An 18,316-nucleotide genomic window follows, 5' to 3' on the forward strand; every position below is an offset into this window, starting at 1 on the left:
TAAATTGGAGATGCCATTTTTTACCTTTGATACATAGCGAGGTGTTCATTAACTAACTGTGGGCGGAATGCAAATGGTTCTAGACGCTCTTGTATTTTTCTTTTGGCCCTTTTGTAGTCTTATAAACTTGGTTACATGTTTCCCAACATTTCATCATAAGAGAAGGGAACAAGGTACTCTGAACTGTATCATATGGTAAGAGACAATGCATGAGAATTTTGCACTAGGAGTCAAATGACATGGATGGCTTCTTTTTTTTTTCTTAAATTGGGGTATAGTTGCTTTACAATGTTGTGTTAGTTTCTGCTGTACAACGAAGTGAATCAGCCATATGTATACATATATCTCCTCCCTCTTGAACCTCCCTCCCACGGGCCCCCCCCACCCACCCATCCCACCCACCATCTCACCAGCTATCTGTTTTACACACGGTACTGTTTATATGTCAATCCCAATCTCCCAGTTCATCCCACCCTCCCTTCCCCCCTCCTTGTCCACATGTCCGTTCTCTATGTCTGTGTCTCTGCTCCTGCCCTCTATTCCCAAATAGGTTTATCTGTACCATTTTTCTACATTTCACATATATGTGTTAATATACGATATTTGTTTTTCTCTTGACATGGCTTCTTAGTGTGATCTGCCATCACCTTGCTGAAAATCTCTGGGGAATTCATTTAACCGTTTTGGCCCCAGAGCTTGCATGTAGAAAATAATTAGTGATAGTGATAGTAACTTCTAGTTTTAAATGTTGAAAAATTTATGATATAAAACACCCACCTTGTTGGCCAGACAGTTTTCGACCTCATATTTTGCAGAGTCCCCAACCACTTCCCCATCAGGTAAAATGGCATAGATGAGCAACCTAGCGACGGGAGCGATGTCTGACTCCACGGGGACTGACAGGGGAAAATGGCCTTTCACTGGAGCCCAGAGAGAATGAGAGGAAGTGGTCATGGGTTAGACAGCTCAGGGCTGAAATAACACTTTTCTGCTGTACAACGTTATTTTAGGAGCCTGGTCTGGTTGATGACTCTATTAGTAGATGTAATAGATATAAGAAACAGTAGATGTAATAAATGGATGACTATCTCTAAGAATCCTGGGTTTAAAAAAAAAAAAACCGTATCAAAGCCCCCTCTTCTCTCAAAATCACATAATGATTTCTCCCCAGTTTTAAGCTTGAGTTCATCTATACAAAGTTCTGATGCTATCTAAGGATGTGGAGACATCCATTTGGCTACCATTTGATCTAGACTTTACACTAGAGAAGGGAAATAGAACTTGAAGTTGCGAGATGTAATAGTAAGAGTTTAACACATTGTATTTACCCTGATATCCTCTTTAACTTTCTATGAACCAAATATTCTATTCTTTCTTCTTAAGAGGAGTACTGAGCTCCTTTGCAACTTATTTTTTGATGCCTACATAGAATTGTTAGAAGTTGCATCAGACTTCTCTACTATAGTGCTTCTGTGTTGCTACAAAGTAGCAACAAAAGAGTAGTTCACTGATAATTTTCTTAAGGGAACTTTTAGACTCCCTTAGGATAGGTGAAACCTTGAGAGGATTATATTGTTCCACATTTGTTCCTGGGGAGAGTCCAATTTACCTCTTCATAAAATCATAACTATCTTCAAAAGGGAAATATGATGTAAAGATATAAATGACTCAGCACAAGACCTAACATATAGAAGACACTCCAAAGTTTTACCTTCTCTCCATTGTCTAAAACAATTTTGAAATGTCATTTTGAGAAGGAGGTCCATGACTATTTATGGTTTGAAAATTTGGAATAAGCATAAATTATGAAACAACCAAACACTTTAAATAATCTGAACAGAATAACCTGAAAGAAAAGAAAATAAATATTTGATAAAGGGTTTAAAAAAAAACATTATTGCTTTCCCCTTTCAACTTCTTTATTGGGGTTAGATGAAAATTCTCCCTGTTTATTTGAAGCTATTCCTGGTATTTCTGCAGCGTAAGGTTGCATGTGACTGAGTAGGGCAGAAATGGGGAATTATGGAAATACTCACTGTCTCCCTGGTGCACGGGCAGTACGTGAGTCCCAGATCGGACAATGCCTCCCTTTGCCATTACCTGCAAAAAAGGAAATGAAAAGGGATTTAATGTGCCGGACAGAGATCTGACCCCAAGTCTTGCTCTCTATGTGATATGCTTGTTTTATTGAGCCCCTGCCGGCAATAATTAGCCCTGAGAGAAGTCAGACTTTCAAAAGGAACATGGATAAGAGGTCAAAGGAGTGATGCCTAAAGAGCTTCATAAATCCTTGCCCACACAGGAGTTTACAGATGAGTCAAAGTAGTGGCCTTCCTTCTCACCAGGTAATAAAACACGAGCTCCTTCAGCTCCTGCAGGACCTGTCCATTCAGTACATAATGTGCTTGGACTGTCTGAGCTTGGCCGCAGGGCAGTTCACGAGGCAAGGGCTCAAGGTGGACAAAGCTCTTGCTTCGGGAGAATACAAGGTTAGCAGTGTGATAAGCTTCTTCATATTCTTCTGACAGCCACTGGTAGCCGTAACAGGGACTATGATCCTTGTGTTTGACCTAATGAATTAGGAAAACAATATTATCTTATAGATTACGTGTCATAGAGAATCAGTGTGCTCACAGAATTGCATTCGTTTAGTATCCTACCTTAACTAGTACCTAGAAATCTTGTGCTCCACACTCAAAAGTGAGAGAGGCGGGTCCCTTATTTTGTTTATCTGTATTGCAGGCCTTTACAGGGTGGAGGCTCCTTGAGTTGGTATTGATTTTTACATTTGTGAAGAGCATAAAAGGAGGCATCCTTTGCTCTGATTAGCTTGGCTTACATTTCTTTGGCCACTTTACCTATTCAGACAGAGACACTGGAGCTATGAAACCTCACTGAGGAGACTAATCCTCAGAAAAGGAAGAATTGCATTTCAGAGAGTAGATGCCCCATTTATGATGGGTTTCAAATGGGTATTATGAATAAATGTAATATTGCAACCTTAGGGGTCTGAGAACACTTTCTGTAAATAGCATTGGTTCAAGAGTTGAGTTAGTGAAGTAGTTGAAGTCTATACTCAACTCTTAGTTATTTGCTCTTAATATAGAGTTGAGCCAGGATTTTGATCTAATTTATCTGATTCTGGAACCTACACTTAAAAAAATTGTGGTAAAAAACACAACATAAATTACCATCTTAACCGTTTTAAAATGTACGGTTTGGTAGTGTTAAGTAATATGCAGCCCATCTCCAGAATTCTTTCATCTTGCAAAACTAAGACACTGTCCCCATTAAATACCAACTCCTCATTTCTCTTTCTTCCCAACCCCTGGCAACCACCATTCTACTTTCTATTTCTATGGCTTTGAGTACTTTTGATACCTCATGCAAGTGGAGTCATACACTATTTGTTTTTTTGTGACTGGCTATTTCACTTAGCATAATGTCTTCAAGGTTCGTCCACACTGTAGCCTGTGACAGGATTTCCTTCCTTTTTAAGGCTGAATACTATTCCATTGTACATATATACCACATTCTGTTTATCTGTTCATCTGTTGATGGATATTTGGGTTGCTTCCACCTCTTGGCTACTGTGAATAGTGCTGTTATGAACAGGGCTGTGCAAGTATCCCTTTGAGATTCTGTTTTCAATTCTTTTGAAGGTATACTCAGCAGTTAGAATACTGGGTCATATGGTAGTTCTCATTTGGGGGGACTGCCACGCTGCTTCCCACAGCGTTTGCACGATTCATGTCGCCACACGCGAGTGCACACGTGGAACCCCCACTTTAGCCACAACACTATACTGCCTCCTTTTAACAAACTTTTTCAAAATTGATCTTGAATTGGTTTTTACTTTCTCATTTTTTGTTCCTAAGACTAAACACAGCTTGGAAATGCCATCACTTTTCGGTTGCAACCTTTCTTCCAAGACTACTTCACATCATTGGTAACTTCCCTCCAAACTTACCCTGACAGTGAGGGAGGTGCCCGTGATGCTGGTGGTGTTGATGGAGAACTGCACCAGGCCGTGCTCATCAGTGGTGGCGTTGGAGTCATAGTGGGCTTCATCTGCTGTGATGAAGATGAGTTTATTTGGTATAGGGACACCTTTTCCATCCGCTAGGCGCACCTGAAGATTAAAAGCTGCAGATCAGTTACGTGGCTAATATCCAATAGGCACCAAATATTCATTTTATTACACATATTTATTGAGTGTGTCCAATATGTCAGACATGGTTCGAGGCATTGAGGCTACAGCAGTGAACAAAACAAAGTTCCTTCCATCATAGAGCATACGGTCCAGTAAAAGAGATAGCTGCTAAAGAAATGCGTAATATATACTTATTTAGTGGTAATCAGTCCTAAGACGAAAAATAGTGTTAAGGGGTGGAGAATGATGGAGATAATAGAGGTGACCTGAGAAATGTATTCTGTGGATATTTTGGAAACTCTATATATTATATATATATAACTTCTGGAGAGTCACAGACCACAAGAGCCATAATGAAAATTTTTAACCCATTAGTCAAATTTAATTGAGCCTCAAATACTTATTTTATAGCAGACCATTCCCTTTCTACAGATTAGTGTTCTGAGGTTTAATATTAGCAATTGCTAATATATTGTCCTGTGTGCTCCTCTAGTTTTATATATGATATCTGCTTCTTGACCTAGATTTGCAAACTTTTGGAAGGTAGGTAGATTTTATGAGGTACTTCCCATCTGAAAAATGTAAAATTGAAAAGAAGCATAGAATATTAAATAAGGGCCTAAAGTCAAATTACTGCTAATATTGAACACAGAAGATGAGTAGTTCAGTTCAGATTTTAAAGATGGTGATTTTTTTTTTCTCAGTATAAGCTACTTTTGGTAGAAGGAAGCACAACCAGCAGACTTGGATTAGTATTTGTAATTGATTAACGAGATCTAAGTTTGCTAATCAAATGTCAGCTGTATGTAGGAAGACCAGGATAGGTACAAAATTCTGATTCTTTCACTTTTGGTGAGAGAGTCTTGTGATAATAGGATAGTTATTTAGCAGGAATAAAATCTCAAAAAAGTACAATATACTTCTGAGAAATTTAAAGAAGTGAACTTTCATTTTAGGAAGTGACCAAAGTTTCTGAACATGTTTGCTGTCATAACATAATCAAAACATTCTAAAATTTATTCCACTACTCTTTTGTGGAGCCTGGTCCCTCTGTCTTTTACACTCTCCACAGCTGACATCTTATAATATTTCCATTAAAAACAGGATGCACAGTAATTACACATGGAGGTACATACAACTCTCATCTCAGACTTCTGGAGTCCGAAAGCTCCATTAGCACATCTGCTTAAAACAGTAAGCAGAAAAATAACAGTAGCAGATTCTTTTGTAGATCTGAGAGAAAAAATTCATATCTTTAAAATCTGGGTATACTTTAAATAGCAGTATTTTACCCCTCTGTGTACTGTTTTTAAAATATACTTGCTAAAATAAAATAAATATATTTGAATAAGTATACTTGAATAAAATAAAATATACTTGAAAAAGAAATGTATATATAATACCATGAAAGAAACACTAGGTACAGTAGAATCTTTTATATTTCAAAATAAAAATGAAAGCCACCTACCCACCCATTTCCATACCAAGTTAATGTTAGAAGGATAATGTGATTGGCCATAAGGAATTTCGAGACGCTTGTGAAAAAATATTATAAAAATCTGAGACTGCCTGGTAAACCATGGGAAAGAGATTGAGTGACATCACGCAGGGCTGTTCCCAAAACCTTCTAATTTTGCTAGTGCTTTAGAATGGTTTTAGAGATTTGAGGTACAAATTTACAGAGGAACAAATCTATTTTATGTGGTTTTATACCTTTGATTATATTAATCAACAGATAATATTAACCAGGTATAGTTTTAGCAGAATATGTTGTGCGTATTAGGTGAGAGTACAGTTTGATTTGTGAACTGAAAAATACCTCACCTGCCCAAAGAAGGGAATCCCTCGTCTAGCGTCTGAGTCTACTTTCACAAATGAGAGTTTGGTTATGGTTCTTGTTATTTCAGTGGTCCCTTTTCCAGTTAATTCCACCTCTGAAAAAGAAGGAAAAAATAAGTTCTCTTTTGGAAGGATGCACTCCCTGAACTTATCCTACTTCCTCCCTTTCAGTTCACTGTTTGGCAAAGGAACTAAATCCATGTCCATGTTCTTTCTCCCATACCCATGAGGTATACACACCTGTTCCTTCTTCTTGGATCTTGGCCTCCACTTCAATTTTCATTTCAAACTCTTGTCTCTTCATTTGGAAGATCTTGGTCTTTACTTGCTGAGAGAAGCAGCCCTGGCTGTTTAGCTAAGAGGGGACGAAATAAAATACAAAAACATAAGACTGGACCAATCAGTAGTCAGTTAATCTGGTGGGATTTTTTTTTTTTTTTTTTGAGGCAACATAACCTAGGAATTTTGTATGATGAGAACACAATAAATATTTTCTAGGGATTAATTATAATTACATCTCACAACAGTTTCTGGCTTATAACTGACAGGTGTATTCCTTAGTATCTGATATTCCCCAGAGTGAATGAGGTGAAGAAATGAAGAAATGCCTTAAAAATTGGGGGTAATCTTACTGTAGCAGGCAGCTAACTCTTCACCGAAGCCTGGCTTCCCTTCCATAGTTTACAGCTATGGCTGGGAAGCAGCTGCCCATCTGGGGACTGTGTTTCCCAGCTCCCTGGCATCTAGGTGGGGCCGTGTGACAAGCTCTTGCTCATAGAAAGAGAGAAAAACGGACACCCTTCCCAGCCAAGGTGGTTAAGATTTGTATGTTTTTTTCTCCTTCCTTTACATAATTGGATGGATACTCAAGGCGGCTTTAGATACCAGGTACTGGAGATGGTTCAACTTCGATCATTCTGGGTGCTCGGTGCACCAAGAATACCCACAATGGACAATTACAAGAAATAATTCCTATTGTGCTAAGTCACTGATTTTTAAAAAACGACTATAGCTAGCATAGAATTCTCTTACAGATGGGTCTCTTCCTGAGGTACCACGATGTTGTAACTCACTGCTCATCAACAGTGCCTGGGCTGTTAATCCCTAGGAGTAGTTTCCCACATACCTGCTGACTGAACTTCTCACAGACAGCATGTGATTCTCCACCAAAGCAGTTAGAAGGGTTACTGTACTTTCTGCACATGTTTATAGTCACACGTCCTGGGACAGGCTTCCCATATGTGTATCTGTCATAAGAACATTGCCAAATGGATCAAATCAGACATTGAACACCCCCATTTTCTACCTGTTTATATTTTCCCTTTAGCTATAGTATATATATATATATTTTTTTTTTTTAATTTTTTTTAATTTTTGGCTGTGTTGGGTCTTCGTTTCTGTGCGAGGGCTTTCTATAGTTGTGGCAAGCGGGGGCCACTCTTCATCGCGATGCGCAGGCCTCTCACTATTGCGGCCTCTCTTGTTGCGGAGCACAGGCTCCAGACGCGCAGGCTCAGTAGCTGTGGCTCACGGGCCCAGTTGCTCCGCGGCACGTGGGATCTTCCCAGACCAGGGCTCGAACCCGTGTCCCCTGCATCGGCAGGCAGATTCTCAACCACTGCGCCACCAGGGAAGCCCTATAGTATATTTTTAGACTCTGTACTTCCCTCTAATTTCTGCAGGGCTCATATAGTGTTGAGGGCAAGTAAACTAAGTAATGAACCTTCTCTTTTAGAAATTTCCAGTGCAACATGCTGGAATTTACTACAGTCTTCTTTTACCATGTCTTTTTTTTTTTCTTAATCTCTAATTTTCAGTTTCATCTTTTAAAAAATATTTTTATTTTGCCAAAGCTACACCAGATCTTAAGAGAAAAAACAATACCAACAAAACAAAACAAAGACAAGAAATAAATGCTCTCAATTCTACCTAGGAATATAAACTATTAATATGATGGTATCTCTCCTTCCATCATCCTCTTCCTATGTGTAGCCATCTCTGTTCATGTAGACTTTTGCTTGTTTACTTTTTACAAAAATGGGATTGTGCCATAAATATGTCATTGATAATTGCTGTGGTTTTGAGGGTATTTGTTTCCTTCCCTATTCAAAATACCCTCTATATCTATATTTGCAAGAGTACTGGTTCACCAGCTCTGTGGGATCAGGAGCTTGGTGACCTTACTCTGAGATAGTGCTGGGGCAGGGACCCAGCTGAAGGTCTTTAGGACTGGTTTCTTCACTCTGCCTGTTCTCTCTGTACTGCTACTGCTGGGCTACTGGAGATGGGAGCAATAAGATCCTAGAAACATGAATTTTCAAGGTTGGAAAAGACTGACTGTGAGATCATGTCTACTCTCATCAGTGAAAATGGCAGTTCAGAGAAGTATGTGACATGCCTTAGGTAGACAGATGAGTTAGACGAGATTTCTGTAATATGCCTATCTCTACAAATTCTGAATCTGAGCCATTTTTCCACTATGTATCCAAGGTCAAGTAAATGATCTGTTGATGATTGAGTTTAGTTTACAACCTGGTAAAGGGAAAGTCACTACCCTTCAACACTATTTCATTTGTGTGTGTATGTGTGTATGTGCATGCACGAGTAGCTTTATTACTTTCAGAATCAATCCTACTAGCATAGCTTAGCTCTAGGAACAGTTGCCTGCCCCATGATAGTTATAATAATGTTGGAAAGGACATGAAAGAAAATAAGAAGGGAAATAGAAAAGCAACAGGAGAGGAAAGTTCTAGAGATGGGGATGCTCCCATGTATTTAAGGTATTTGTGCTGCACTGCTTCTAGACAAGCTAGTCAAAATATCTCAAAGGGTGAGTCTCCTTAAAATAATTCCCCTCGCCAAAGATTTTTTTAAAAGTATAAACTCACAGGCCACACACTGACACATTCATCTCTTCTTCCAAGATGGTGATTATCCTTGGCACTCTTACTTGCACTTCAAACTTAGGAAGCACTGTTGATTGGAGATAAAGGAAGTTGGTGATTGGTTTTCAACTTCTGGGGAATTGGTATTTCCAGGTTCTCATAACAATTCTCTACTCATATTTTAGGGCCCTGAAAAGGTAGCCCTCTTCTCCAATATATCCACCTTTCTCTCAAATGGAGATCCTGGTTGAAGGACTATGATGGATCAATGTAACCTTAATGAATTATGGGAGACTCCACTGGACTAAGAATGTTTTACATTTTTTTTGAAGATTAAAAATTGCTACCAAAAATGCTATATGATGTCCTATTCACAAATCATTGATGGTCCTCATTGGATTTAGAAGTAATTGGTTCCACTCCAAGCCTAATCTCACCCATGGGAAATAGAAAGTAATTCCAAAGAAACTCAAATTCTAGGCCCTAGAAGTTTAAATATGAAAAAACTGTTCCATGATTTTGCATAATCCATACCAAATTCCTCCACGGTGAAGGGGTGCTCTGCCATTCCACCTGATTCCTTCTGTACCACCACCTTATAGGAGCCCTGAAAGGGCTCTGATGAGAGGGGAAAGGTCAACTGCTTGAGGCCACTCTCTACCTTGAGGTTCTGCCATTGCATGATGCGATTTCCTTTAGGGTCCTGTGGACGCAGTAATTGTAATTTACAAAAGAGCCCAGAGCATGAGAGACAATACAGGAAATCTATGGGGACTCCTGTGTTATCCACAAAGAGGTGGGGAGGGGTGGGGAAGGGAGATGACTTGGAACCATCTAGTGTTACATGAGTTTGAAGGCTTCTCCCTTAATGACAAGTTTCTGAAATATTGTAAGAATCTCTCAAATAAGAACATTTTCCCTAAGTTTATTATTTGTGTCTAATTATGGAATGTTTCACGTTGCTTACCTCAATATATACTAGTGGAATCTGAAAGACAAAAGAGAGAGAAAGAAGTTTAGAATTGTTCTCAAATATTCTCAGTTCTGATTTATAAGCAAGACAGCTTTATGCAGAATAACTTTGTCTGTAGTAAAGCACAGAAAAATTCCAGATTAAGTTTTACAGAACTTTTGATTAATCCATTACAAGCAATTAATAAGTAATGTTAAGTACTTACTGGGTGTGAGCAACAAATGCATATGTGCCATTCATTAGGAATGGTATTTACTGATATTACTTAAATGCTTTTAGTATCCCAGTGAAGAACATTCCTTTGCTATGCTATTTTACAGATTAAGAAATCAACGCTAATGGAATTATAAGTAACAATGTTCAGATCCAAATATTAAGGTGGGTCACAGAATTCTTAGGTAGTTCTAAGAATAAGGACGACTGGGAATAGCTCCTCTACTATCAATGCTTATTCATTTTTAAAACTAATATTTATTAAGTGCCTAACATGTGCTGTGTATCATTCTAGGTGTTATGAATACAGCAATGCACAAAAGAACAACAGATCTGCTTTCATGGAGCTTACATTCTAATAGGGATGGATACATGAGAAACACAGACATATATGAAATATATATTTTTGATATATATAGATATATATTTGAGATATATATGTTTGACATATATTTGAGATACATATATTTGATATATATTTTTGAGATATAGATAGATATATAGATAGATAGATTTGAGGTAGTGGTAAATGTCAAGAAATAAAAATAAAGCATAGTTAAGCTGATAGAGTGAAGGGCTAGGTGTTTGATTTTAGATACAGGAGTGGAAGTGGAAACCAGGAGACCCATTTCAAGGCTATTGTAGTAGTCTTGTTTAGAGGTGATACTGGTCAGGACAAGGTCGTAGCAATTCATGTGGTAAAACATAGTCTAGATATATTTTAAACTAACATGATTTTCTGATGAAATGGATGTGGGTGAGACGTAGGATTATGCCTTAATCCTTTGCCTGAGGGGCTAGAAGAAAAGAGTTGCTTCTTTCCCTCCCATCCCTTTCCCTTCTTCACCCCCTAGCAAAGATGGGTTTGATCAGGGTCAGCAGGGAATTGCAAACTCTATGGCAAGGGAAAGAGAACACTTTTAAGAGGGGAAAAGGAAGCTGGGGGTGGAGGGGCTATAGTCAACAGAGTCCCTGGCTTTTCATTGAAAATTGCCTCTTTCTGAGATAAGAAAATGTGGTTGAGGACTAGATCTAGGAAAGAAAAATTAAGACTTTGGTTTCTTGTCTACATTAAAATTGAGAGTGTTAGTCTTGAGGAACGAACATTGATTACACTCTCCTTCCTTTATAGGAGAGGTTTTGTGTTTAGAAAAAGTTTGAATCTTTGAGAAGTCATTTAAACCTAAGTTTTTTGATGGTTTATTTATTATATCATGTATCTTTCTAGTTTGGCTAATTGAGAATTTTCTAAAGAGTAAGTTTGTGTGACAACTAAGTATCAGTACCAAGAAAGAATCAGCTACTCTCTGGACCCAGAATACTGTTTTAAATGAGGATCTTGCACTATGGCAATGCCAGAAAATACTGCTATCAGTACCAGATTCTTCCTCTCCCTGGTTCTCCCCCAACACCAGAGACAAACTCTCAGCCTGTTTATATAGATAATAATAATTCTAGATCGACATTAGGACACTTACCAACTCATTCAGGGGGTGAAAATTTTCATCCAGCAAGACAACACGAAATTTCACTGAAACAGAAATATTTTTCATGAGTCCCAGAAACCTTAAGCCAGGCCTATAGGCTAGTAAGACAGACTATAAAGGAACCAGGATTCCTTTGACTGGGGAATACACAGGGGAGGAAGATCTTTCTTTTTTGAAGTTGTCCTGACCATAAGCCTTTTTGTACCTGTCTGCTCTGGTTTGTAGATAGGTTTGTCTGTCTGGACAATGACCAGACTCTCTTCATTTTTAACCAGCACTGTGGTCCGCTTCTTGAATTCTTGGGTTGGTCCTTTCACTTGGATAGTGAGGAACATTACCTCCTCATTGGATGGAGCTCTTGGGATCTGAAATATAGGAGAGATCCTGAGAACCCGCTCATCTGCCAAGTTTCCTCCTTGAGTCCCTGTCCCACTTCTCCCTGGGGATCTTGTCCCTTTTACTTAATTTCACTCTCTCATTCTCATCAGGGAAATTTGGCATGGACAGGAATTCACAGACAGAATGACTTCTGTCATTTACAAATGGGAAGACAGAACACAGGATGGAGGAAAATACATCAGTGAGAGAGGTCATAAATGATACTCACATCTCCTTATAGATCAGCCAATACAGGTTTTTAAAAAATATTTTTGCTTTATTTATTTATTCATTTTTAAATTTTTATTTTATGTTGGAGTAGAGTTGATTAACAATGTTGTGTTAGTTTCGGGGGTACAGCAAGGTGATTCAGTTATACACATACATGTATCTATTCTTTTCAAATTCTTTTCCCATTGAGGTTATTACAGGATATTGAGCAGAGTTCCCTGTGCTATACAATAGGTCCTTGTTGGTTATCTATTTTAAATATAGCAGTGTGTACACGTCAATCCCAAACTCTCAATCTATCCTCCTCCCCACCCTTCCCCCGATAGCCATAAGTTTGTCTCTAAGTCTGTGAGTCTGTTTCTGTTTTGTAAATAAGTTCATTTGTATCAATTTTTTTTAGATTCTGCATATAAGCAATATCATATGATATTTGTCTTTCTCTGTCTGACTTACTTCACTTAGTATGATAATCTCCAGGTCCATCCATGTTGCTGCAAATCAGCTAATACAGTTGTTTTTTTTCTTTCATAATTGAGATGTTTTATTGGTTGTTTTGAGGATCAGTACACAGACATTTCAATTTGTACACAATTCTTAACATACATACCAAAAATCTAAAAAATCATGTACTTGTGATTCTTTTCTGAACAGTTATTCCAGTGACTTTCCAGCTTAAAATTTGGAGGCAAATTTTCCTTGACAGGCTATCGAGTACCAATATCTTCAAATATTGATATGCTGTTACATCAGAAGTCCCACTAATTCACAATTTAATATCATATACACTACATACCCAAACTGTCAATCGTTCACAGCACATTAACAAAGTTACTAGAAGAACTGGACTACCATGACCAAAGATGTTACAGAGTGCACAAAATTCTGACCAGGAGAGCCAAGATCAAGGGGTGAGTGGTTTGCTTTAGGAAATAATTCTACCAAAAACAACATGGGAAGAGAAGTAATTTAAAGTGTTCAAGACATTAAATGCACAACTGACTCCAAACTGCCATTTAGTATGCTTTGTATTATAGGATATAAAATATCCCCCCATCTATGGAATGTTAAGCTGGCACCCAAGACAATGCCTGCCACATTCAATATCCCACTATTTTCTGGTTGTACCAAAAAATAAACAACCAGCAAATGATTTCACCTCTTAAAAAAAAGCATTTACACTTAAAAAATGGGATGAGGTAGGATTCCCTCCTTTTTAAAAATGTTTCTAAAGCTACTAAATAGCTTGCATTTACAAAATAGTTGATAAAAATATTCCTCTGTATTGTACAAGAAGGGAGACAGGGACCACTGTAGGACCAAGTGTGTGATATTCATTAGACTTGGCTTCTTTCTCTCCTGCTTCATCAGAGGCTGGGCTCTCCTCGTTTTTAGTTTCTCCGTTTTTTGCAGGTAAGTCTTCTTTAGTCTCTTGGTTAGCCACTTCGGCCTGTTTTCCCTTTGCTCCCCTTTTCCTTTTCGTTTGCACTTTTTTGTCTGAAGATTTATCCTTTCCTGCCGCTTTTTTGGCTTCGTTTCCACTTTTGCAGGAACCGGTTTCGCTGACAGCCTCGCCAGCCTCCTCTTGGGCTCCTGCTTCGCCGCCCCCTCGGCGGAGCTGACCTTCCTCTTGGCCATGGTGGCGGCGGGGCTGGCGCGTGCCGGGGGGGGGGGGCCTGCGAGCCGCGCACGCCCAGAGCCTTCGCGAAGCTGGGCTGCCGGGCCGCTGACGCCCCTCCCGCCGCCCGAGCTCGCTAATACAGTTTTGATTCACCTATACACTGAACTTTACCAAACTGATGTTATGTGGTAAAAGAGCATGGTACAAGCATCTCTTAAGGCTATGAGAAAGGAAACTGCAACGTATTATTGGCTGTATGCTGTAAGGATTCTATATATGGGCAACGCTGAAGAGCTATTGGATAGTCACTCATGGTAATTTCTACAAGTTCACTCTTAGAAAGAGTATGGGGTGATGTGTTCCTGTCAGCCCACTACTGGGGCTTATGTTAAACACTGGCCTAGTTTTCTTTCTTAGTATTTTTTCCATTTTAATTTTCAGGAGAACTCATATTTTCCCTTTGTCTAGTGCATACTGCTTTTTTTTTTTTTTTTTTTTCTGGCTAATAGGAATTTTCTCTAATCATTAAGTTGATTTTAATATCTCTATAAATATTGGTCTACCAATATTTATATTGGAAATTCATGCATTGCTTCTTAATTTCTACACTTAGTCGCTACATTTAGATTCCTTCCTGAAGTCCATGCCAGCCTCTCAGAGTCTTATCTTGACTGAATTCTGGTTGCCTATCTTCCTGACCAATAGAAACAAGTATTTTAAGTCAAACAGCCATACTCACAGTGAAGGAGACACAGTGGAATAAGTCCTTCTCTGCCACCACATCAGTAAAGAGGCTTCTGTTCTCTCTGAGGGACTCCAAGGAGGCGCTTACGGTCACCGTCTCATTCAGGTGCCTCAGAAGGAGGCAGCCCTTCTCAGGGGTCCCAGTGTGGAGCAGGGAGGGGACCAGCACCATGTAGTGCCTGGGGATGGGGGAATCCAGTTAGAGGAGAGTGTAGGAGGCGAGGCATTATTATCAGCAGCACTATCTTCCGCTGTAATTCTTGTTACTATCGTTAGTTCTATGCCAAGAGGAGACATGTTGATAAGCATGAAATTGATCTCTGCCGTTGGAGGGCATGCATGAGAATTACTCCCCTTTCCATCGTCAGTGCCATGGCAGTGAACATTTTACTTGAAGTGAGCCTTTAAGAGGTTAACATTTGCAGGTATACCTCACTTTAAAGAACCCAAATATCAGTCTGTGAGCATCTGAATTCAAATAAAAATATACTAATTATGTATATTTATGCTGTAAATCTATTTTACATTAGGGTTGCTGTAAAAAGCAAGCACGTTCTCATGTGGAACACTACAGAAACCAATCCACTTACAGAATATATATATATATATAAACAAGCCTGTAAAAATGGAATGGCAAGTTCTTGCTTTCCACTTTACAGATATGGACTCTGAGGCTTAAAGAGAGTCCTTAGTTTAAAGTCTCAGTGTGTTAAGCAACTAATGAAATCTTAGTGTGTTACCTAACCCTGGATGTTTGCATATTAAATATTTGCCTTTCAACTCAGGGTAGACAAAAATGGTCTACTCAAGAATGGTCTTCTAGAGATTGAATCTGGGGTCCTCACGAACAGAACAGAAACTTTCTCAATACTCTCATATATAATTTTATCGACACTCGAGTTTTCAAACATTTTTGCTCACAGAATTCCTAACTATTTTTAGACACTATGCCCTCCTTACATATATTCGAGTAAACATCTGTTTTTTTATCACAAGTTTAAACAATAGCAAAATATATTATTTTTGATGACATTTTAAATTAAAACTTACATTACTTTTTTGTACGTCTCCCATGGAATCTTAAATATCATAGTGATAAGATATCCAGTATGATCTATTTAAAAAATACACCAAAATGTTCTTTTTGTAATGATCAGAAATTTAGCATCTTTCCCCCTTTTCCTCCTTGAACTTGAATTTTCATGCCATTTACCACACAGAAGTTTGTCCTAACATTTCTATGCTTCAAAATATTTTATGGATCACTCTTCCTTCTTTGTTTATATATATATGTGTATATATATATATATACACACACATGCATATGTTATATACACATATATATGAAATATTATATGTGGGTATATAAATTTAACTTTAACTCTTCTTTTAAATTTAATGTGACCTTAAAGTTGTAAACGTTAAACATTTTCTTCTGGATTGAATTGTTTTCAAAAGTCTTATTAGTATACAACTGATCAAAACAAAATAAATATATTGCAAATTATGATTCATATTTATTATATATAAAATCAAAATACTTTTAAAGTACATCTTTAATGAAAATGAAGAGTTGTTCTTATGTATCCATGGATGGATATTCCTTACTGCAAGAATTAAATAAGGTCTAACGTTAACTCTGTTGCTGTTTTTGGTTTGTGTAGATATAAGTGCCATGAAAAATTGTTCACATAAAAGTAAATAGATGACAGATAAAACAATTGTATCATTTTTACCAGTTCTTGTAACTCCTTCTGCATTACATGCCAAAGATCACACAGTGCCCTATTATCAAGAATTGCTTCTAATTATTTATCAGCTGGTATTTCCCTTAGATCTTCCTTCAATTTTGTTGAAACAAAGAATTCGTCACCATAAGATCTGCAAAAGGATTTTTTCTCCTGTCATTAGAGTCCTTTGCTTTCTCAACATCAACATCGGTATTTCAAATTGCTCCTTTATTTGGCACCCTAGAGATTTTTATACTCCAGGACAGTGTTCCACAGTAAAATCTGATTGAGGGAGGTTTGTCTTTCTCTTTTAAAGTGAAAGATAGGAAATTAAGAAAGGGGAGATAAGAAAGGATAAATAGCATGGTCTCAAGCAGATCAATATGAATGTGAGGATCTGAAAATTGATTCCTTTAAAAGTATCCCCTTTGTATATCCCCAGAGAATTTAGAGATTCAGAGATTCAGAGATCCAGAGAGTTGGAGAAAAATGGTTAAGAATAAGTGAAGACTGAATAAACCAGATTTGTAAAATCTCATCATTGGAAGACACCTTAAAGATAAGAAGGTGACAGTTCCATAGGGAAGACAAATGAATGATAAGGAGGATTTGAAATAAAGGAAAGGACTCTTCAAGTTTATGCTCTATGTGAAACTCACGGTATTCCAGAGACTGAGGCATCTGTAGGCAGGAAGACCAGAAGAAGGAGAGTAAGACTTGGATGGAGAAGTTTGTTCTTCCCCATGCTGTAGGGAGAAGGGACCAGAGGAGACCAGACTGTATTGTGCCTTTCTCCCTGCAGCTGGTCTGGTCCCAAACATTCCTCAGAGCAACTAGGCTTTATGCTGTTCTCTGTGTAAACAGGAAGTTCCACCCACACAAGGTGTCTAAACAGAGTAGAGGTCTTTGAACATTCTCTGAAAGGGTCATTGCTCTCAGGGACTTAATTACAGTCAAGGTTAATTCCTGGTGGGCTAAATAGGATTCCTGGAGGGATAAAATCCACATTCCCATTAGTGCTCACTTTCCCTGGGTTTTACTGTAAAGCAGCTAATCGGCTTTTCAACCCCTTCTCTCTCTTACTCCCTCCTTCCCACTTCCCCATAGTGCCTTTTATGGCTTTCCTCACATCTCTTGCATGAATAGCTGGCAGGGGAAGCTATAATTTAAGCAACACAGGACAGTCTCAAAATAGATATTTCACTACAAGTCAGTCTGCCTGCAAGTCCTCCATCAGATATGTCTACCTCAAATGTTGAAGCAGTTTCAGAATTTAGCAGTCCTCTATGGAAAAGATATTGGGTTAAAAGAATAGCTTTTTGACCTTGGGGCTATTACTGGATTACAGATAAAGAGCTAGGTTCTGGAAGAATGATAATAGAAATATTTTCCTCTATTAAGGAAGTGAAAAGATGAAAGGAGAAGTAGCAGGACCTCAAAAACAAGCTTTGACTTACTGTGCCTAACAAAGATACCAATTGCCTTTACCATCTACTATACAAACACATTTTGTTACTGCCTTCTAAATGTGCAACTCCCCTTCAATCTTTAATCATATTAACTATTTTATTCATCCATCCATCCGTCCATCCATCCACCCATCCATTCATCCATTCATTCATCCAACTGTCTGATTGTTTTGTAAGTGTTTATTGAGCCTAGTTGGTCTAGGAATCATACAAAATCATGGAGATGGAATGATCAAATATGTAGAAACAGATTGCACATTCTTGCAGGTGTAAAAGCAGACAAATAAGCAATAAAAATGCAGTAGCCAGACATTATTATTGGAGAAGTTCAGGATGCTCTGGGAGCACTGGACAGGGAGACACAATTCAAACCTGGGCCTTGGAAAGGAAATCTAAGGTAAAGCAAAATGTAAATCAAGTTCTAGAGTGTGGGTGGTGGTTAGCCAGAGGGAAGTAGGAGATGAAAAGTGCATTCTAAGCACATAAGGAATGACATAAAGGCACAGGAGGTAAAAACCATCATGAAATGTTTGGTAAAATGAAGTGTTTGGTATGAAGAAAATGCCTGTACACTTAGAACAGTGGTGAAGCAAGCT

At 38.3% G+C, this 18,316-nt stretch overlaps 2 protein-coding genes and 1 pseudogene across 11 annotated transcripts in view; 1 reads left to right on the top strand and 2 right to left on the bottom strand.

Moving 5' to 3' along the window:
* A2M (alpha-2-macroglobulin) overlaps positions 1-17,058 on the bottom strand; it is a 42,348-nt gene extending 25,290 nt beyond the window's left edge. Inside the window, exons 1-14 of the mRNA XM_059935275.1 lie at positions 16,911-17,058; positions 14,517-14,700; positions 11,756-11,915; positions 11,542-11,594; positions 9,845-9,865; positions 9,412-9,580; positions 8,881-8,965; positions 7,119-7,239; positions 6,233-6,347; positions 5,978-6,087; positions 3,971-4,132; positions 2,343-2,570; positions 2,037-2,100; positions 778-920 (exon numbers count right to left, since the gene is read on the bottom strand). Of these exons, the coding sequence (XP_059791258.1) occupies positions 778-920; positions 2,037-2,100; positions 2,343-2,570; positions 3,971-4,132; positions 5,978-6,087; positions 6,233-6,347; positions 7,119-7,239; positions 8,881-8,965; positions 9,412-9,580; positions 9,845-9,865; positions 11,542-11,594; positions 11,756-11,915; positions 14,517-14,700; positions 16,911-16,996 (1,701 nt within the window). The 5' untranslated portion in view covers positions 16,997-17,058. The remainder of the gene's footprint in view (positions 1-777; positions 921-2,036; positions 2,101-2,342; positions 2,571-3,970; positions 4,133-5,977; positions 6,088-6,232; positions 6,348-7,118; positions 7,240-8,880; positions 8,966-9,411; positions 9,581-9,844; positions 9,866-11,541; positions 11,595-11,755; positions 11,916-14,516; positions 14,701-16,910) is intronic.
* KLRG1 (killer cell lectin like receptor G1) overlaps positions 1-18,316 on the top strand; it is a 209,446-nt gene that overhangs the window by 104,082 nt on the left and 87,048 nt on the right. The gene's annotated exons all lie outside the window — the stretch shown is intronic.
* LOC132372985 (non-histone chromosomal protein HMG-14-like) lies at positions 13,409-13,794 on the bottom strand (annotated as a pseudogene).

Source organism: Balaenoptera ricei, chromosome 10 (genome assembly GCF_028023285.1).
Source record: "Balaenoptera ricei isolate mBalRic1 chromosome 10, mBalRic1.hap2, whole genome shotgun sequence".
NCBI classification, from domain to species: Eukaryota; Metazoa; Chordata; class Mammalia; order Artiodactyla; family Balaenopteridae; genus Balaenoptera; species Balaenoptera ricei.